A 22,759-nucleotide genomic window follows, 5' to 3' on the forward strand; every position below is an offset into this window, starting at 1 on the left:
TCCAGTCACTCTCCTGACATGTTCTCCTTTCACCACAGGACTAAGGCTGTGAGATTGCTCCCACTGTTACATGCTTCTTCTCTGCAAGCTTCTTGGTGATTAGCCCTGCTATATGAAGAACTGATATCAAGGATTTGGGCTGACTCTGGCTGCTCCGGGGATTCGGGGTCTATACACTTTGGCCGGGAATGTTGTTGCTTGCTTCTATTGTTTGTATGATGTATTTTTTCTCCTCTTGCTCTGCAGATTTGGGTGTTGATCTTCATTTTTTAAAAAATTCTTTTGGGCATCTAGCTTTGTGGCTGCCTGTAAGCAGACAAATCTCAAGGTTGTATAATTTATAAATACTTTGATAATAAATGTATTCTGAATCTTTGAATCCACTGAAGCCTTGGATCTGCAACTCAATGATCTAATGACTTTTGTGTCACCTTGGAATAGACTTTAAAAAGAGTAATGCCTAATTGACTTGTGGTCGAACACTATCACAAGCAGCAAGAAACAAAGAGGGATGTAAAATAAAGAGAAAAATCAGTGAAATATTTCAATTACACTTTTAATGTGCAAATCACTTAAAATGCATTACATGACCAAGTAAACAAAATATAACATTTTCATAGATTCACTATTTCCAAATATTTACTATTTCATTGCAACTACTGTACATTCAATCTTGTAAAGTACTTCAGCCTAAAATGTTAAGCACAAAATTGATTGCTGGTTTTAAAACTAGAAGTTATGGCCAAAGTAGCCCCAAATTACAAGTTCAATCAATGCAAGGATAATGCTGCAATGTGCATCCTCATGATTTGTCATCAAGATTTAAGGGCAGCAAGTAGATGAGCATGTAGATTGAAACCAGCACTTGTGGTTAAATCATATTTGAACTTGGCCTTTCCTTAAAAAGCCCTTGCCCACAAAAACCAGTGGCTTACATGATGCAATCATGCGTGCAGAATGACAAGAACGTTTTAAACTACTACCTATTTCACCACTGTTGGTGGACACCACTGAACTTGACACAACGAGAAGAGCCCATAGCAAATCCACTGCCATTTCACTCTGTTCCACTCAATATAACCTACATTATGACAAACCTGCCTCTAGTTCACTGCATCATGGTCAACGTGGACACAGAGCTTGCCAACAAATGATATCTCAGAACAGTGATGCTGCATGCCAGTAAATACAATTTTGTGATGGCTTTGTTCTTGCACAAGAAAGAAATTATCTTAATTTTAAAGTTAAACAAAAAAGTTATCAATGAGGCATCATCAAAATAAAAGTCAGTGATTTGCAAAAGAAAAAGGCTTGTTATTCTGTATGCCTTTTCCAGGCAACACCAAGGTCCAGTTGTCTAACTGGAATTCACACATTGAAACACATCCTTTTATTAACTAATCTGAAGTTAGTGGAGAATTTGAGACAGACGTGTGGAGAGAATTTAAGATATTTCACTCCATTCCAATGAACTCCACTTCAAGGCTTTGTGGTTATAAATCAACAATAAACCATCAGTACAATATTTTCTGAAACATTACTGCCGTATATGCCATAACCCTAAACTTCATTACATGTTAATAGTGTAGCGCAAGTTCATTTCTTGGAAAAATCAAAAGTACAGTAAGAATGTTTAATTGCATAAGTTAACAATATCTTAACTGGTAATCAATTTATTTTGAACAAAGGTTCAAACAGAGGCCAGACCAAATAGCCTGTGTACCATAAACCAGCATCTACCTGAAGATTTTCTTGTGTTCTGTTAGTATTTTTTTTGAAATGCTCATAAGACTTGTTCCCAGAAAGAAAATACATGAACCACATGAAATACATTCTTCACATAGATTTAAACCAAAAAGCATTTTGAAAGGCAAACGATTTAACAGAACTGCCAACTAAATTAGTTGGTTTAAAAAAACAAAATATGCAAAACAAACTGGTTTTGCAATCCATTCCTTTCAGATTCCCCCCATTTTAAAAAAAAGTATCTTGGACCCAGTAATAGATTAAGGATCAAAAGGCATTTGGTCAGTAGTGCAGCTTCTAAAAATTCATCCTTTGCATATCATGCATAAATTGGTTCATAAAAGTGCTATTCCAACTAACTAGTTTGTCAAAGATGTTAATAATGTATTCTTTTAGCATATACAAAGTAACCCTTTGATTTAATAATTCCTCTGCTTTTAACAATTACTGAATAACGCAGTACCCACTTAGTTATCCATTCATATGCCAGTTTGTCTTGCATGCTGGCAACGACAGCCTCTTGAAAACTTAACATGGGGATCAATTCTTGAAGGAAAAGAAATAATGTAATTAGTGTAAAATCACTTAAAATTTCCAATGTACAAAGTATGCTTTAGAGAATAATTTGCTGGCATTACAAGAACTTGATTAGTTAAAAAAAATCTAAACTGCTTCACTTGCAAATTAACTTGAAATACTATAATGTACAAAGACATAATGGTCATTGATTTTACCATTACACCTTTACACATTACAGTTAATTTGCATGCATCACTGGTAAGGCCTGGATTTATTACCCATCCGTTGCCTTTAAGACAGTGGTGGGGAGCCTGCTATTTCTGTGCACAGTAAAAGAGATATATTACTGGATCAAGTAGTTCAGGGTTATTTTTGGTGGTTTAGCTCAGGTTTCAGTGTTGGCCAGATGTCCAACTGCTTGGTTTTGCATATTACCATTGGATCTTGAAGCCCACCCAAACGGCTATAACAGGCAGCTTAACATGGTGCTTATAAAACAACCAATTTATACAACATGAAGTACTAATGACCAAAGAAATCTTGCACAGGATTTGCACATTCATGTGGGAGTCACTCATGCTGTTCCCAATGGTTAATGGTACCTTGAGATTCACTTGATTGTCTCTCATGAGAATGATTTGATTTGACCAAGATTTAAGGAAATAGAAATTTACAAGGACAGGACAAAAGATAATGGGTTGAGGTGGGACGGAGGAACCAGAACTCCTGCTCAACCTCCAAAAGCAACCTACAAACTGATCTCAAACATCAACCTCATTAGAGTCTGCACTTCTGGTGAATAGACAATTATACACAGTCTCACCTTTAGGATCACTGTGGGTCAGTAACTGTATGTCATATTCTTTAGCAAAGGCCGTAAGCTCTGGCGGCATCACACAACAGGAAGCTAAATTTACCTGATTGCTGCTAGGCTTCACCTAGGTCATGGGGAGGGGGTGGTGGTGGGTGGGAAGAAAGTGATAGGTTACAGGCAATGTAAGGTAGAAACACACATGTATTTTGAATTATTAGTGTGGCAAAATATTCTGAGATCATACGTTCGTAATTTCAAATCAAACTACAAAAAGAACCTATCCATCTCTCGATTTTGCTCCCCTTCACCCAAACTATTAGCAAAATCACTTATAGAAATCCTCTTTTGAAAGAGGCATTTTTAAATCATTTCTTGAAGGGAATGACCACTATGTCTGCCTTTCAATCAATCTTTTTAAGAGCAAGGTAATACAAACCCCATTTCCAGAAAAGTTGGGATATTTTCCAAATGCAATAAAAACAAAAATCTGTGATATGTTAATTCACATGAACCTTTATTTAACTGACAAAAGTACAAAAAGATTTTCAATAGTTTTACTGACCAACTTAATTGTATTTTGTAAATATACACAAATTTAGAGTTTGATGGCTGCAACACACTCAACAAAAGTTGGGACAGAATTAAAATAAGATTGAAAAGTGCACAGAATATTCAAGTAACACTGGTTTGGAAGACTCCACATTAAGCAGGCTAATTGGTAGCAGGTGAGGTATCATGACTGGGTATAAAAGTAACGTCCATCAAAGGCTCAGTCTTTGCAAGCAAGGATGGGTCGTGGCTCACCCCTTTGTACCAAAATTCGTGAGAGAATTGCTAGTCAGTTCAAAAGGAACATTTCCCAACGCAAGATTGCAGAGAATTTAGGTCTTTCAACATCTACAGTACATAATATTGTGAAAAGATTCAGAGAATTCAGGGACATCTCAGTGTGTAAAGGGCAAGGTCGGAAACCACTGTTGAATGCGCGTGATCTTCTCGCCCTCAGGCGGCACTGCCTAAGAAACCGTCATGCTACTGTGACAATTATAGCCACCTGGGCTCGGGAGTACTTCGGAAAACCATTGTCACTTAACACAGTCCATCGCTGCATCCAGAAATGCAACTTGAAACCGTATTACGCAAGGAGGAAGCCATACATCAACTCTATTCAGAAACTCCAGCGAGTTCTCTGGGCCCAAGCTCATCTCAGATGGACCAAAACACTGTGGAACCGTGTGCTGTGGTCAGATGAGTCCGCATTTCAGCTAGTTTTCGGAAAAAACGGGCGTTGAGTTCTCCATGCCAAAGATGAAAATGACCATCCTGATTGTTATCAGCGAAAGGTGCAAAAGCCAGCATCTGTGATGGTATGGGGGTGCATCAGTGCCCATGGCATTGGTGAGTTGCATGTATGTGAACGTACCATTGACTCTGAGGCGTATATTAGGATTTTAGAGAGACATATGTTGCCATCAAGGCGACGTCTCTTCCCGGGACATCTATGCTTATTTCAGCAGGACAACGCCAGACCACATTCTGCACGGGCTACAACAGCGTGGCTTTGTAGACACAGAGTGCGTGTGCTTGACTGGCCTGCTGCCAGTCCAGATCTATCTCCTATTGAAAATGTATGGCACATCATGAAGAGGAGAATCAGACAACGGAGACCACGGACTGTTGAGCAGCTGAAGTCTTATATTAAGCAAGAATGGACAAAATTTCCAATTGCAAATCTACTACAATTAGTATCCTCAGTTCCAAAACGATTAAAAAGTGTTATTAAAAGGAAAAGTGATGTAACACAATGGTAAACATGCCTCTGTCCCAACTTTTGTTGACTGTTGCAGCCATCAAATTCTAAATTTGTGTTTATTTACAAAATACAATTAAGTTGGTCAGTAAAACTATTGAAAATCTTTTCTTTGTACTTTTGTCAGTTAAATAAAGGTTCACGTGAATTAACATATCACAGATTTTTGTTTTTATTGCATTTTGGAAAATATCCCAACTTTTCTGGAAATGGGGTTTGTACATCAGTACAATTTCAAAAACTATGGCAAGCTTTTTTTTCTTGCTGTGTAGCACGTTTAATTCCAGTTCATCGAAGAGCATTCTAGTTGAGATCAGACAGGGAGCATTGAGGCAAGCCAACATCATGCAATGATAACATACTTTAGGGATAGTGCCATAGAGCTCCGAAATAGGCCCTTCATCCCTCCACGTCTGTGCTGACCATCAAGTTCCCTCCTATACTAACCCTGCAATAATTTTTTTATGTCTCTATCAAGTTCTCTCCCCCCACCCCCCCAACTCATCTACATGAGGGACAATTTAAAGATGATGATTAATCTACCAACCTTCCAAACTTTGAGATGCAGGAGGAAGCAATCATACCCAGAAGAAACCCATGCTCATGCACAGAATGTACAATTTACACAAAACACTGGAAACTAGGATTGAAGATGGATTACTGGATCTGTGAGGAAGCAGCTCTTAGCTCTGCCACTGCAGCGCCTCAGATTTAGGACTAGCATTTTAATGGATCCTGGTCCACCACTTTGCTCCAAGATTAGCATTAATTAAGATAAACTGAGTACAGCAATTTCCAATAAAAAAGGATACATTTTAAAAAGCAAATCTTGAAGTCTTCCTAAATCAACAAAGAATTACACAATCCAGTTACCTGAGCCCATTGATAGAGTTGCTCTAGAAGCCCCTTATCCAGATCAGAGGTACCAATTGCTGCAATGCTTTGACTTTGAACCAGAGTCTCCAGCTCTTCCCAATAAGGTTTCAGGTGTGCGAGAGAAAGACAAGCTCCATCTGTGAGAGGAGGAGGAGCTAGTATCACTGAGTCCAGCTGTGATACTGCAAGTGCTGAACAAGCTGCAATAAATACAGCATTCACATTAGATCCTGAACAACAGCATTTTGGTCCTCTAATACAGTGGAAACCAGTTAATTGGGACATATCAGGACCAGTACGTTTTGGCCCAATTAAGCGGCTGCCTCAATTAGCTGATGTTAAAGTTGTTAAAATATGTAAATAGTTAAAAAGATATAAAAAAAGGCAAGTTACCATTTAACTGAGTAACAAATTATGTATTTAAATAAAATACAGAACAAATTAGAACTCTATCAATTCTACTACAATACTATAAACTGTATTAGTTCCTAATTGTTAATGGAGGAATTCATCCAGTGTCCCTGTACACTGCCATGTTCTTTTGATTTACTGTAAATAAGCAAAATCAGCGCAGACACCTGGTTTAATGGATTGTCTTCAAACAATGCGATTGATGACTGCATCCTCCAATTCTTCATTTTCATTGTAACCTTCAAATTCTTTGTAGCTCTCAACTTCCAGTAGTGAAATTGTTTAATTTTCACTCCTGGCCATCTGGCATCTCCAAGCCTGAATGCTTGAAACCGCAGTGAGCAAAGCAGTTCTGTATTGTCTTACTGCTTATTTCTTGCCGAATATCAGTGACAAAGATCACTGCTTTTTGAACACAAACACATGCAACTGACACCATTTAAAAACTGTTCGCTCCAAGCACGATTTAGTATCCAATGGCCACACAAGTACATATGTCTGATGCTCATTAGAAACTATTCAGGAACAGTCTCCTGAGCCAATTAAGCAGTACAGTATCCTGCTTAATGAAGGGAAATCTGGCTCTTTACTCAATTAGTTTTTGTTCCTTAAGAGTTGTCCCGAATAAGTGGCTGTCCTGATTAACCAATGGCCCATTAAACAAATCTACTGATTAACCTTTTAAACAATGCAGTTATACAGTAAACAAAAGGATAACACGACTGTACACAGTATTGGTGGAAAACTACTGGACTTCAAGAGGGAGATTACCATGTAAATAGGTTTAAGATGGTAGTAGTCAGTGGGAGTGGGAAGGAATATGGGGGAGAATATGAGTGAGTTAATGTTCCAGTTTTGACAATGTGGAGATATTAACTAGCAAGACATTTAGTAAGCAGTCCAGAAATGACTAACCAAATATAGCAATGCAGGCATTGTAGAACTAATATTGCCCATATACAAATGCCAAAACTGATCAAATTTAATATTTATAGTGGATTTGAAACATTAAAAACAAGCGGAGGTGCTCGTCCGTCACAATAGACGGGACCTCCTAGTTGCCACCCACTTCAACTCTGCCTCTCATTCCCATCTAGGTATGTCCATACATGGCCTCCTCTACTGCCATGATGAGGCCAAACTCAGGTTGGAGGAGCAACACCTCATCTACCGTCTGGGTAGCCTCCAGCCTGGTGGTATGAACATTGAATTCTCCAATTTCCGGTAATTCCCTCCCCCTCCCCTCATCCTAGGTCCCTCTCTGCCTCTCTCCCCTTTCAACTTTCTGCTCCTTTACCTCTACAGTTCTTTCATGCTTATCCCCTCCCCCTTTATCCTTCCTGATTGGTTCTCCACCTGGCGCCTCTAGCCCTTCCCCCTCCCCTATCTCTATTACTGGGCTTCGGCCCTCTCTCTCCCCCCCCCCCCCCCCCCCCCCATTCCTGATGATGGGTCTCGGCCCAAAACGTTGGCTACTCTTTTCTCACAGATGCTGCCTGACCTGCTGAGTTCTTCCAGTGTCGTGTACATGTCATTTAACACTTCAAGTAGACAGAGTTTCTGCTTTCAGGTATTCTGTTTTAATAGATTTGTTCTCAAATGGCATTAGCCTTGTCATTAATGTAGCAGAAACTACATTATTTGGCACCAAGATATTTAGGATTCAATTACACTCGAACTAGGTTCAGTGGCAGCTCCAAAGCACTGCTGTATGCATTTGCAGCAGATAGTAATACTGAATTGGTGCAGGAATTGAGTTACAGACAAAATGACAGGGCCATGAATATTTAAAACCTAGATTTTCATGGTTCCTGTATATGGAGAAAGGTTTGAATTACAGGATTAGAAACAGATCTGAGTTGAGGCCAGCAAAGATCAGCCATGATCATATCAACAGTGGGACAGGCCTCAGAGGCTGAAGTGGGCCTGCTCCAGCTCCTATTTTCTTATGAACAGAAAACAAATGCACCCTCCCCCCCCCCACCAATCAAGGATATCTCCATCTTCCTCAAAGGCAAGGACCAGTGAGCAAATGCCACAGCTCAAGGATGGAGCTTTCACAAACATGTTCAGGTAGAGCGGATAACCCATTTCAGTTTTCTCCACAGATCACAGGAGACAATACTTTAGCCCGTTCAAACAGATCCTGCTAACTCTCAGGAAATGGCTGAAAGCACCGACTAAGTAAAGGCTCTGCATCCAGACAATTCAGCCTTAGTAATAAAGACTTACATGACACAGCTTCATAGCATTTAGCACAATCACTTTACAGCACCAACGATCACTGATCAGGGTTCGATTCCCACCATTACTTGTAAGGATCTTGTACAGTTTTTCCCAGTATTTAACATAGCTAAATATTAACTTAATTGTTTTCCACAAATACCAATAATCATTGATTAGATCAAATTGGCTTCTTCAGCAACTATACTCTTCTGATTCTATGATATAGGCTTCTCAAGTGAGGGAGGATCCTCAAATATTACTTGAGCTGGATTCATTTATTGTTTAAAAACAGGAAAAACCTGTGATATTTCACTGAGGTATTATCTAATCAACATCATAAAATAAGGCTACATAAAAAACGTAAATAACCTAGCAGATGCTTATGTATTTCTTAATACTTTAATGCTATGCGACTTAAGGTTCCTTAAGGTTGTTATACCCGGAGGGACGGGGTGGTAATGGGGATAAGCTCCCACTACCTATGGCATGTTCTCAAATCTGCCCTGACAACCAAGTCCAGCTCCTGGCCTTCACGTGTGGCTTAGCCAGTAAGCCCAGCAGAACCGTTTCTACTGACAGAAGGGGAAAAGGTGGGTTACTGGCACCTTAAAACCAGTCACTTTGGGCAGATGGGGCTCATCAGCCATGGTTGGCAGCTCATCTAGAAGGAAAACTCTGATCTCAAACCTCCGCTGCCTTGCAGCTATACCCACTTATGAGGAAGGCTTCCAGTGTAAACCTTGAGGGGGGAAAAAAAAATCAGAAGCTGGAGTTCTAAGGCAGTCCTAAATTGAGTTCAATGCTGACTAGCAACTCCTGAGCTGCTGGTACCAAACTGGTCCCTGTCGTTGCTTTGGGTTCATCTGTGTGGAGAGGGGGAACTTGCTACATGGATAACAGCTTGCTCTCCATATTGTATTGCCCAGGTTTGGGTATCAAGACAGCTAGGATGCAATATCCATGGTCAACACTGACCGATGGAGGCCTCAGACAGACAGAATTCTATATGACTAATTTGCGGTTTAATTGAAGTGGCATTTACACTTGATCTAATTTTTTCACTCAAGGAATTTTCACTGTGTACCTTTGAGATGGGAAAGATCTATTTTTGTGCCAAGAAGGGAGTTTCCTTTGTCAGTTTTCTTTTAAGAGAGTAATTTGATCTTTAGGTTAGCAAAGGTGCAATGTGAGCTCGACTTTGTTACCAGCTGCAAGAGTCAAGAGCAGTCATAAAATGATTCCACAGCTACCGTAAAAGCACATTACTACCCAGCATGAATAATCCATATCAATGCATTCAGCACTATAAAGCACCAAGTGTCTAGTGCTGCAGTGGACTTCATCTAATGTGTTGAATACTCATTAAAAACATTCAAATGCATCAAAAAAAGTACACCAGAACAATAAAAATCCAAAAGTAAATACCTCATGCAGTGACACATACCTTTTTCCACAGCATCCTTAATGCTTGAGGAGTCAGGATCATTGAGGAAAAGTTTGGCTGCATTAAAAAAATAATTGATTAACTCCTGAAGTAGTTATTACTATAGAATAAAATATTGTAGCTAAAAAATAATTTTAAACATACAAATGTAAGCACAAATCATTTAACTAAAATATATTGTTCACACAAAACAGATGTACCTGCAAGTCAAAGCTCTTTATCAGTTAGCTAGCCAACACACTCCACAAAACCCTTAAGTTGCATCTTTGTAATTCGCGAGGTTGACTGTGTTTGGTTCCATTTAGTGACGAAAGCAGTATGGACAACATTTACTTGGAAAATGGTTTGGGAATCAGAAAAGGATGTGGTTTTTCTGCTGAAGTATATAAGATGGAGAATGGAGACTGAACACTGAAGTAGGCATAAAAAAAGAAAATGAATTCTGTGGCATTGAAAATGAGAGTGATAAAATTATGAACTTGTAAGATGTATTTGTTCAGCCTTGGCTGTAGCTCTGGGAGCAATGGAGATGGAAAATGGGAAAATAAATTCACCTGAGAAACATCATAATGTAAATTGGAAAAACTAGAACCACATTAAGAGTCAAGTTTCATTATCATTCTTCAGTACACCATTGTAAAGGAGAACAAAATGATTGTCACACTGGATCTGATGCAGAATTAAAAAACAATAAGCATAAAGAACATAATTTTAAAAACAAAAGCTATAAAAGCAATCCTATAAAACAAAAAGGGCAAGTAACTGTTACATACACAGCGACTTTAGGTGACGTATGTAGTAGTTGTGGGGTGGAGGTGTTGATTAATGTGACGGCTTGGGAGAAGCCTGTTTTCTATGAGTCTAGTGGTCCTGGCAGGGATGCCACGGAACCTTTTTACTGATGGGAGTGGGACAAACAGGATGTGGGAACCTTCATGATACTGCTGGCATTTTTCCGATAGAATGGTGGATTAAATCAGGCTTGAAGGTACATGCCGCAAGGTCTTCAGCTGTCAGTGAATTGGTAACAAGCACAAATTTATGATCATTTTTGTAGGAATGAGGGAGGTGTGATGTGTTATTTCACAAGAGTATGAAATTAGAGCACAGATATTATCCTTTTAATTCAAAAAGTCTATGATTAGCCTCCACCTGTCGCCTTATTCTTTTGCTGTCTCTTTCTAACTTGAAGGCAAAGTTATTAGAATCATCACAACCATAACTCATGCAGACAAGTTAATTTCTCCATGATTTCCTGAACATTTACAATTTAAGTTTGTCAGATCACCTGCTCTGATAATTGAGAATTGTAACATTTTACTAAAAGGGACAATGAATTGAGGGAAGAGAAGAAATAACAGGAGAAAACACCTTAGTCTCAAACAGGAAAGCAGCACTTCAACCCTTACCGCCTGCAAGCATACCATCCCCTTCACCACACGCCAATGGGAAATGCTGAACCCAGTTCTATTCCATGTGCATTCTTTGTGTTGGAGAAATAGAATGGTGAAAATAATTTCAAAGGGACTGGTTTCCTCAGATTTTCCAGCTATTTAAATTTAATAAAGATGTCATGTAGCACAAGAACAAGCTTTTCAGCCCACCATGTATGTGCCAACAATGAATTGCCTAGATTTTGCAGGACTTGATAAAACTGGCAGCTGAGATCCACAGCAACTCAAGTCCTTTCCCAGAAGGTAGACACAAGAGGACAGCTCAACCGAGACCACAAAGCAAACCGACCATTTCCAAGTCCCTTATCCTACCCTATTCCCTCCTTGCTCTGAGGCACCACCTTTAGTTCATAGTTTCTATAGCTGGCTTTAGTGCAGGAAAAGTAGTGAAGAATATTTTGATGTTCCCGCATTAAATTCAACAGGATACTGACAAGCAACCCATGTCATTTATATTCCTACATTACCTGACACTTTCACTTCCTCCCTCTCTTCAGGGCTTATTGAGTCTACGTCCTGAGTAAGGGCACATTCCAATGTAGCAGGTGGATCCTGCAATAAATCAAAGAGAGACAATAAATTTGGGAGATTAGAAACTAGAGATGATAAAGCTCTCTGGCATTTGTTCAAATAGGTGAGGGTTACAAATGGTATATTTCTAAAATTCTGATGATGTTTTCTGACTGAAGTGGGTGAAGACAGTACATTAGTAGAGCACACCACAGGAACAGACCCTTTGACCCACAACATCTGTGTCAAGCATGATGCCAAATGAAAACTAATCCCTTCTTCCTGTACTTGATCCATATCCCTCCATTCTCTGCACATTCATGTCCACGTTAAAAGGTCTATCGAACACCACTATTGCATCTGCTGCAACTAATACTAGCAACACAATCCACTGTGTAAAAAAAAATCTTGCTCTGCACATCCCCTTTCCACTTTCTCCCTTTTACTTTCAGCTCTGCACTGTAGTATTTGACATTTTGACCCTGGGAAAAAGACTGATTATCTACTGCCTCTACACTTCTCATAATTTTATAAACTTTAGCAGATCTCACATCAACTGCCAAGACTCCAAAGTAAACAACTCAAGCTTATTCAATCTCTTCTTATATCTACTTTTCCTCTAATCCAACAGCATCTTGGTGAATTCTACTGCACACTCTCCAAAGACACCACATCTTTTCTGTAATGGGAGGACCAGAACTATATAATACTCGAAGTATGACCTAACTAAAGTCTTACAGAACTGCACATAACTTGTGTACCATCAAGAGTATTCTGATTGGCTACATCACCATCTGGTATTGTGTTTGGGGGGAGGGTGGGAGGGCTACTGCATAAGATCGAAGTGGCAGAAATTTGTAAAATAGTCAGTTCTATCATGGGTACTACCCTCCATGTTATCCCAGACATCATTAAGAGCGGTGCCTTAGAAAGGTGGCATCCATCACTCAGGATCCCCAACAGCCAGGACATGCCCTCTTCACACTGTTACAGTCACACTGAAGCTACTCAGCGACTCAGGAATAGCTTCTTCCCCTCTGCCATCTGATTTTTAAATAAATATTGAACCCATGAACACTACAAAACTGTTTTTAAAAAAAAATATATTTCTTGCACTACTTATTTTAACAACTATTTACAATTATATACTTAATGTCAGTTTTTTTCCTCCATATTTATTGATCTTTAATTTCATTGTACTGCTGCTGTAAAGTTAACAAATTCTACAACATATGCTGGTGATATTAAACCTGGTTCTGCTTCATACCCTGTGCCCCTAGCGATGAAGGCAAGTATGCCATATGCTTTCCTCAACATCTTATCTAACCGCATGGCCGTTTCAGGCAGCTGTGAACTTGGACACCAAGATCACTCTGTACATCGCTGGTGTTAAGGGTCCTGCCATTAGCTGTATCCTTTCCCCTCACTCTGGCCTCACAAAGTGCAACACCTTACACTTTCCTGGACTGAACTGCATCTGCTTTTACTCTGCCCATTACTGTAATTGATCTATATTCTGCTGTATCCGTTGGTGACCTTCCTCACTGTCCACAACTCCACCAGTTTGTGTCAGCAACAGACTTACTAACTAATCTACAATTTCTATACATGCAAATAGAGGTCCCACAACTGATCCCAGCAGAACATCACTGGTCACAGACATCCAACCAGACTAACACCAGCCACTACCCTCTACCTTAACATACAAGGAGTGTTTGGACCTATACTTGCTGGAAATAAGGGTGGTGGTGGTGGGGGGGGGAAGAGAACCTCATTGAAGCCTACTGGATGTAGGGTGGATGTTTCTAATAGTGTTAGCGTCTAGGACCAGAAGGCACAGCCTCAATAGAAGGACCTCCCTTTACAACTGAGATGAGCAGGAATTTCTTTAACCAGAGGGTGGTCAATCTCCGAAATTCATTGCCACAGAAGGCGAGAAGGCCCAAGTCACTGGGTATATTTAAAGCAGAGGTTGATATGATTTTGATTAGTGAAGGCATCAAATGTTAGGGGGAGAAGGCAGGAGAACAGTGTTGAGGGGGAAAATAAATCAGTTCTGATATGGAGAGGATGTTTCCTATGGTGGGAGAGTCTAAGACCAGAGGACGTAGCCTCAGAATAGAAGGATGTCCTTTGAGAATAGAAAAGGAATTTCTTTAGCCAGAGAGTGGTGAATCTGTGGAATTCTTTGCCACAGGCAGTTGGCGAGGCCAAGTCTTTTTGTATATTTAAGGCAGGGGTTGATAGATTCTTGAGTGGTCAGGGCAAGGGATACAGGGAGAAGGTAGGAGATTGGGGCTGAGAGGAAAATTGGATTGTCGTGAAGAAATGCAGAGCAGACCCGATGGGCCAAATGGCCTAATTCTGCTCCTGCATCTCATGGCCTTATTTCCTTTGCGACCATCTCAGATTTCTACATTTGGCTCATATAATAGGATGAGAAAGGCAATGAAACAATAATACTCACTTGAGATATGACCCAGATACAGTGCTACACTTCAGTCTACAAAGACTGGGCCAAGATATTGATGCTCAACACCAAACTTATATCATACCGAATTAACTTTCTTATTTATACTCAACGCACTGCTTAAAACACAGATGGGAGTATAGAAGGATAAATAATAGGAGTTTGTCAGGATGGTACAGTCTTAATTATGGTGATTTTTATGTATAGACTACAAAAATTGTCAAAAGGAATTTGTAGTTTCATAAAGCTGTATGTTCTGAAATTAATCTGACAGCAGGCTATTCTAACCCCAGTATAAAATAGAAAGTGCTGGAAAGATTCAACTTAGGGAGCATCTGTGCAGATAAAAACACAGTTAAATGTTCCAAATGATTAACAGCTTATTTTATGTTTTAAATTTCAGGGGAGAGGAGGGATTGCCTGTAAATGGGTAGACGTCAAGAATATCTAAGTGAAAATTAAATTTGAGATATAGTAGAAGAATGAGAGAAAAAACATGAGAATATTGCAATTACTGAAGATCTGAAACAAAAAAGGTGCTGGAATTATACAGCACATCAGACATTGCATGGAGAGAGTAAAACTGGGTTGATGTTATGGGTTTTACATCAGAACTAGCTAGCTCTGTGCAAAGTGAAAAGGTAGTTTTCTCAAATCATTGAAATCAAGAAACTGTTCTGAATTGGGAACTGGAAGTGAGGGAAGAGCTCAGGAAAATTATCATGGAAGCGTACCAAGCAAATTAATGGGAGTTGTAGGCTGGCAACTCTGGGACTTGGCAAACTTCATTCTGGAGTCCTTAAAAGCAGCCAATGACATGTTGATCCATTGGATTTAATGTCCCAAAATTTTCTGGATTCATTGATATGTTGCAATATAACTCACTCATGGAAAGAGGGCACTAGAAAATAGGAAATCATAAATGCGAGAGATTCTGCAGACGTTGGAAATCCAGAGCAACAAAAAAAAATTTGGAAGAACTCAGCAAGTCAGGCAGTACCTATGGAGAGGAATAAAACAGTTGATGATTTGAGCTGAGCCCCTTCATCAGGACAGTGATGATCGTTTCCAGCTGAGACCCTTCATTAGGGTCCTGATGAAGAGACTCAGCTCAAAATGTTGACTGTTTATTCCTCCTGCCATAGATACACCCTGACCAGCTGAGTTCTTCTAACATCTTGTGTGCGTTGTTCTTTAAAAAAAGGGACTCAGCTCAAAATGTTGACTGTTTATTCCTCCTGCCATAGATACACCCTGACCAGCTGAGTTCTTCTAACATCTTGTGTGCGTTGTTCTTTAAAAAAAAAAGGGACTCAGCTCAAAATGCTGACTGTTTATTCCTCCTGCCATAGATACACGCTGACCAGCTGAGTTCTTCTAACATCTTGTGTGCGTTGTTCTTTAAAAAAAGAGGAAGCTGCAGACCTGTCAGCTCATCACTCGGAAAATGCTACAAACTTCTCACAAAATCCTCAGAGGATTGGTTTTGTGTAAGGATTCTCTGGAGATGTTACATGTGTTGTGCTCAAAGAGGAACTGATACACTACACCTAGATTTCTAAAATACTTTTGATAAGATGTTGTATTAAGTGTTTTTCTGAAAAATAAGACTGCATGGTGTAGAAAGCAAAACATTGGCTGGCTAACAGGAAGCAGTGTAGAAGAGAATGTTCTTTTTCTCATTAGCAGGAGTGGTGTGCCTATGATCAATGCCAAAACTTCTATTTTTACAGTTTATATAAATAACATGAACAAAGGCAAAGATATGGTGGCTACATCTCATGAAGACACGAAGAAAGTTGTTAAGGCAATACAAGAAGCTTATAAAGGAATATAGATAGGTTGTGGGAAAAATTTGTGTCACAGTAAGAAAAATGGTGTTGAGGTGCAGAGAAATCTGAATGCTCAAATACACGATGCCTAGTTTTTAAGTACATTTAATTAAGAAAGCTAACAGAATATTTATTGCACGGATAATTGAATGAAAATTGGGGAGGTTAGGTTTTGGTTATACAGACCATTGATTACATCACTTCAGAAGTATTGCTCTCCTTACTATCAGATAGATACTTCTGAAGTAGTTCAGAGTAGCTTTATTAGACTGATACCTGGAAAGAGTAGGTTGTCTGAGCTAGACTTGCATCTGCTAGTTTTGAAGATGGGGAACTTGATTAAAACATATGAGATCCTGAGACTACTTGACATGGAAGATGTGGAAAGGATGTTTCTTGCTGGAGAATCTAGAACTAGGTGGTCATTATTATAAAATTGGTCATTATTTTAAAATAAGGGGTCACCCATTTAAGAGCAGATTAAGCAAAATATACTTTTGGAAGACCTTCTTTCCTTGGAATTGGTTTCAAGGGACACAGAAGCATAGTTTCTAAGTTCTTAAATCAGAAGTAGATAGACTTTTGATAAACAATAAGATTAAAGCAAATTTGTGAAATTGATTGTTACAGATGACTGTAGAGGCCAAGTCACAGGGTATATTTAAAGTGGAGGTTCTTTATGCTGTAAAAAGTATTGAGTTTGGAAAGTACTGCTGGAATAGCCTTGGCAATAGATTTCTCAGATGTAACAAACTGCAACCACAATGCATTATTGAAGAAAATGAATATTTAGGGCACAGATTGGAACACTCAGAGACAGGAGAGCATCTCCCATCATAATCTTGATGTGTGCCTTGTTGGTGGAAATACTTTGAAGGTGTTAGCAAATAACTCAGCCTCCGATCTATGAATGTAGCCACAATATTTCATCTAACTGGCTCAGATGAGATTTCCCCCCCCCTCCCAATTTTGAACCACCTCACCCTTCTCCCATTAGTTAGTTCAATCCAAAATTAAAACACTAATTTATATCTTTCAGCACATATAAATAGAAGTGTAGAGTTTGATCATCCCTGCTCTAATGTAGAATGTGTGATAATTTAGGCAAAGTACAGAACTGTTAGTCAGTAAGAATAAAAGGGACATTGTACTTCACGCCTCTGCACATAACACCTCCTCAAAATCAGCCAAGTTTGTCACAAGACATTATGCTTAGAGTAAACCGGAAAAGTTAATATAATACAATTCAGTACTTCATTGACAGACAGGAGAGAAATAAAAACTTACATATACAATAATATCCAATGTATTGTTTCAAAAAAACTGAAATAGCTAAATTAAAGTTTAATTTTTAACTATCCAAGTACAAATAAAAGAATCATAAAGTGAGATCATAAAAGTGCACTAAAAACCACTGAAAAGCATGACTGGTTCATGGTTAATGTCCTATAAACCACAGTGGTCATACTATTACCAAGTTTGGAAAGGACAAAGATGTTATGGACAGTTAATCCTGAAAACATCTTCCAGCAAAGCAAAAGAATTGCTGAAATTTAAAGTGTCACATGAAAAAGGGAAACTTCCTACAAAATTAGTGTGAAAAGAAAAAACATTTTATTTCAGATGTGTAGAAGGGACAGAAGTCAATGCAGCAAAAGGAGGAAAACATGCATTTATATAGCACCTTTCATGGTCTGGTGGTGCCAGGGCTTCAATGCCAATGGATTACCTTTGAAATGTGCTCGTGTAACATACCACAGCAACTTCCTACCAGATCACAGAGTAAATATTTTTAAAGTTCTAGCATAAGAATTGGCCAGAACACCAGCAAAATTTACATCTTTGAAATTGCCCCATCTTTTGCATTTAACCAAAATGACAAACGAGGACAGCTGTAATCCCTCAAGTGAAATGATGTTAGTCTAAATTTGTGCACTCAGTTCTCTAGAGTGGAACTTCCGAAAGTGTGCCAACTGTGGAAAAATATGGAGGATGGAGGATTTTTCTTTCGAATAGAAGTAAAATTCTACTCCACAAATGGAGAACTTCACAGCTCCAAATATCAGAAAAGGGGAACAAAGGTGGAAAATACATATAAATAAATCAGATAACACTGACTTTGAGAATTACAATTAACAAAAAGAAATGTGTGCAACACTGACCAGATCTTCCACTGGTTAGAGTAAACATAACAATCCTAAAGAATAAATGCCTCATGTTTGTGCAAATGGTGGACCACATATAAACCATCTTCAGCGCTTAACTGCTCTGGCCTGAATGGCTTGGCGCTCCCTGCCATCCTCTGAGAGGTCTGTTTACTTTCGGTCCTGACGCTTTTCGACAGCATGGCTTGAAAGCAGGTGGTTATATCAGTGTACAGAAACGCTGGGAAGGTAGGTGAAGATACACTCACCTCCAGGAGCTCTGGGTTGACCTGGGTGCACCACTTCTCCAGAGTCTCACGGATACAGTCCTGCAACTGCAGGAGAGCGAGAGAGAGTGAGTGAGTGAGAGAGGAGCAGACCGGCGCGGCACCAGGAGACCCAGCCCCAGCCCCCGCCCACCAGCTTATCGGCGCCTGAATGGCGGTCACGACGCCGCCCCCCACCCGACCCCGATAGCCACAGCCACCCTCCGCTCACCTCCTCGCTCGGCGAGGTCGGGCACTTCTTTTTGAGCCGGCTCCAGTTAACAATGTTTCCGGTGTGGATGGAGACGGCCGAAGCCTGAGCGAAGAGATGTCTGCCGCCCGCCATCTGAACGCCGGGGTCCGACATTGTGCCGGCTGCCGTAACCCAGCCTTTCCTCCCCTTTTGCCCCGTCCGTCCGTCCGTAGCGAAACGCGCAGCCGCCGACTCGGGTCGCGTCACCGACCCCGACCCACTCGCGACGCTGGCTGGCGGCCTGTCACTCTGTGGAATGGCCCCGCCCACTGCAGGGCCACGGCCCCGCCCCTTGGACCCGCAAGCGCCGCTCACTGCGCAATGTAGATCAGTCAGCCGCAGAGCGTTAAACACCGCCCACTGCAACTCCACGGTCCTGATGAAGAGTTTCCATAGATGCTGTCTGGCCTGCTCAGTTCCTCCAGCATTTTGTGTGTGTCGCCGGTCAAAGCAGTAACGTGGAGCTGCTGCCGCCCAGCCTCCTCCAAGTTCAAATTCAAATTCACAGATATCTATAAATTGCGTATACCATGACATCTTGTCTTTTTTTTTCGCAGCAGGCCTCTACAAACATAAGAAACACAACATAAACATATTAAGATAAAGTATACATAATGTGCAAGGCAAAATGAACAAAAGATAAGGACATCAGTCTAAGTTGATATTTGAAAAAAAAATTCCAGATAGTGTTAGGGATATTCAGGTCAGTTCGAGAACCTGATGGCAGTGGGAAAGAAGCTGTTGTTGAATCTAAAGATGTGGTCTTCAGGCTCCTGGACCTCCTGTCTAATGGAAGAATGGAGAAGGCTTGGCCCAGATGGTAGGGTGTTCTTAATGATCAATGTTGCCTTTTTGAGACATCATATAGATGTTCTTGCTGACAGAGAGGCTCCAAACCAATACAATATTGCCTTAGCATTCAACATGGAGCAATCTGGTCTGGCCTATAATAGTCATAGCATCACCTTCTGCAGCACTGTGGTCTGAAACCAGAATACAGCAGATGCTGGAAATCTGAAATAAAACCGTACAATGCTATAAATAGTTTCAGATCAGGTTGTATCAATGAAGAGTGCAACAGAGTTAATATTTCAAGTTACCGCTCTGCTAATAGAAGTAGTAAAGGTCAGAAATGAGAAAGGTTGTGGGTAAAGCAATTTGGAAAGGAGAGAACGAAAGATGTTTCTGACGCTACCTCTCCCCTTTCAGCCTTCTAAAGGGACTGATCCTTGAAGACCCCACTCACTCCTGCATTTCCATCAATGTCCCTGCCTCTTCTCTCAACGCATTTCCCTTCAAACTCTGGACGTAATACATGGTTTTTTAAAAAATCTCCTACCTTCTGGTCGTCCAGGGACCCAAACACACTCAGTTGCCTGCCATTTGAATTCTTGGTCCTGTTTCTGGTCTGGTCTCTTCATTTTCAGTCTTCTGAACTGTTATCATGAAGCTATATGTGAGCACAAGGAACACCAGACACAAGAGAGAATGCAGATGCTGGAAACCTGGAGCAAAGCTTACAAAATACTGGAAGAACTCTGGAGGTCAGGCAGCATCTCTGGAGGGAAATGAACTGTCACGGGAGAGAAGTACTAGTAGATATAAAGTAGTCTCTTTATTCTACAAAATAGAGTCGAGCAGGCATCATATTGAGACCTCTTTTGGAAGAAAAAGGCTTGCTTGTCCCAACACCACATGGCATTTTATGTGTTAAAGATCAAATGACAATTCAGATTAAAGATGAAAGAACAATTCCATATTTACAATGCAAACTGCACTCCACCTCGCACCTCCCTCTTCATACATGATAGACACTCAAATGGCATGCAAATAACAAATTTAATCTGCACTGTCTGGTCTTCCAATTAGCTGTGAATCACGTTCTTGTGAGCCCATGGTTCAGAGCTGCATTTTAAATTTAATCCACAACTCAAACTCAAACCTAAAGACGTGTAGCTGAAGTCAGTTGCTCAAGTTATTTGCTATATGCGCTAACCCTAAAAAAAACACTCTAACAAATGTTTCGAAGTGAGACCCTTCAACAGAGTCCAGAACGTTGACTGTTCCTTACCGTCCATAGACGATGCCTGACCTATGGAGTTCCTCCTGTAGTTGGTGAGTGTGTTACCAGTCACCATCCAACCTGGCCGCTGGGACCAATAATGAAATCAACCATTTCTGTCAATGAGCTTCGTATTCCCCAGTTCTATCACCCAGTACCCATTCTCCCTCCCGGCATTTCAGATTTCGTTCATCACTCCTGCGGTGAACACCAGCAGGTGCCGTGAAGGCGCGATCGCTGGAGTACCTAAAGAGGGCATAGATACTTTTTCGTAAGATCAGTGAAGTGAGGGCTTTGATTAGCTGGTACAGAGGAGGAGATGAGGTCCGGTGTAGGCCAGCCATGTTCATATTGGATAGCAGGGCCAGAATGAAGGGCGGAGTGTGCTGGAAAGGAAGGGAGAAATCAGATTAACAAGGTGGGGAGGAAGAAGTACTAGGTGGTAGGTGAAACCAGGAGAGGAGGAGGAGGGGTGAAGTAAAGAGCTGGGAAGTTGATTGGTGAAAGAGATAAGGACTGGAGAAGGGAGTGGGGACAAACTGTGATCTCTGCTGCCTTCCGACTCTCGGACCATGTGCTCACCTAGACCCGCTACCGCAGCTACCTATCCTTCCTGGAACGCTCTGTGGTCTCCGCTATCTTGATTCTTTCTGGTTCTCACTCCTCTCTCCATTTCCTCTGTAAATTAAAGCTTGTTTTATTTCTCCCTTCCCGTCCTGATAAAAGTATTATTGATCTGAGGGATTAACACTGCTTCCCTCTCCACAGATTCTATCTGATCCACTATTTCAACTGTCCTCGTCGCGGTGTGCGCTCCCAGGACTGGACCTCAAATGCCGAGGAACGGTCGGCTCTCTCTGTCACAGCAGGGGCTGGCACCGACTCAACCCGGCTGCAGCGGAGGGCGGCCTCGGTCACGGGAAGCACGGACAACGGCTCGACCCCAAGAGCGGAGAGCGGCAGATTCCCCTTGAAGAGGCGAAAACAAGGCACAGGAACACCGACAGAACTTCGGAGCGACACCGCGAGACACAGAATTCTCTCCAACACAATGACTCCACTAAGGAACTACGGTAATAAAGAGTGCAGGAATCACTATTAGCTTGACAGGTTAAAACCGAAAGCATGCCAGCTTTATGGCTCGAGTTAAGATAACAGTTAGCAAACACGGGTGCTCGATAATGCCAGCCGCAGAGGTCGGCAGGGCTCATAACTGTCCTACGTGACAGCAGTACAGTGCAACAAGTTAAAATCCCAAACGTTTTCTGTTTTTTCTTATTATTTACAGCGCTACCGACAATTGCCCTAACAACCTCTGCTCAACGTAGATCATGTAGCAGATATGGGAAAGAGTACAGTCGACGTTTCGGGCCGAGACCCTTCAGCAGGACTGTACTCCTTCAGTTAGTCCTGACGAAGGGTCTCGGCCCGAAACGTTGACAGTGCTTCTCCTTATAGATGCTGCCTGGCCTGCTGTGTTCCACCAGCATTTTGTGTGTGTGTGTTGCTTGAATTTCCAGCATCTGCAGATTTCCTCGTGTTTGCGTCTTTTCTGTAGACGCTGCCTGGCCTGTGAGTTCCTCCAGCATTCTGTTTGTGTTGCTTAGATTTTCAGCATCTGCAGATTTTCTCTTGTTTGTCAATGTAAATCATCCCTAGAGTGCAGATTAGTACTGATCCTTATCAGCTGAAGTTTATTATCAAATATCCCAAGGCGCGATGAAATTCCTTGGCTTGCAGCGTGAACAGTATTAGTGATAATATACCAATATTATACTGTATGGCATTTGTTGCCAGTGTGGACTTTGTATCAAAACTGAAAAGTATAGTTGTCTGCACCAGTTGTCTATGCAGGTGAAATTAAACACCGATCATAGATGGATGCAGGACAGGAGCATTCAAGGGCCAATGGGGAAGCTCCA

General features: G+C 40.8%; 2 protein-coding genes across 2 annotated transcripts in view; one reads left to right on the forward strand and one right to left on the reverse strand.

The window, feature by feature from the left end:
• Nucleotides 1-538: 538 nt before the first annotated feature.
• gclm (glutamate-cysteine ligase, modifier subunit) lies at nt 539-19,249 on the reverse strand. Its single transcript, XM_073062714.1, has 7 exons — nt 18,755-19,249; nt 18,526-18,591; nt 11,768-11,852; nt 9,847-9,903; nt 5,763-5,965; nt 3,089-3,203; nt 539-2,292 (listed from the first exon to the last, which is right to left on the reverse strand). The coding sequence occupies exons 1-7, from the start codon at nt 18,887-18,889 to the stop codon at nt 2,123-2,125; spliced, it is 831 nt and encodes a 276-aa protein (XP_072918815.1). The 5' UTR covers nt 18,890-19,249; the 3' UTR covers nt 539-2,122.
• Nucleotides 19,250-21,659: 2,410 nt separating this feature from the next.
• LOC140736788 (very-long-chain enoyl-CoA reductase-like) overlaps nt 21,660-22,759 on the forward strand; it is a 107,461-nt gene continuing 106,361 nt past the window's right edge. The window contains exon 1 of the mRNA XM_073062713.1: nt 21,660-21,910. The gene's annotated coding sequence lies outside the window, so the exon portion shown is untranslated. The remainder of the gene's footprint in view (nt 21,911-22,759) is intronic.

The sequence above is a fragment of the Hemitrygon akajei genome, chromosome 12, assembly GCF_048418815.1.
Source record: "Hemitrygon akajei chromosome 12, sHemAka1.3, whole genome shotgun sequence".
In the NCBI taxonomy this organism is placed as follows: Eukaryota; Metazoa; Chordata; class Chondrichthyes; order Myliobatiformes; family Dasyatidae; genus Hemitrygon; species Hemitrygon akajei.

Coding starts and splice junctions, on each gene's coding strand:
- gclm (XM_073062714.1), bottom strand. CDS start 18,889: ATGTCGGACCCCGGCGTTCAGATGGCGGGCGGCAGACATCTCTTCGCT. Junction 11,853..18,525: donor TCAACCCAGAGCTCCTGGAG/GTGAGTGTATCT, acceptor GATTTATTGCAG/GATCCACCTGCTACATTGGA. Junction 3,204..5,762: donor AACTCTATCAATGGGCTCAG/GTAACTGGATTG, acceptor CCCATGACCTAG/GTGAAGCCTAGCAGCAATCA.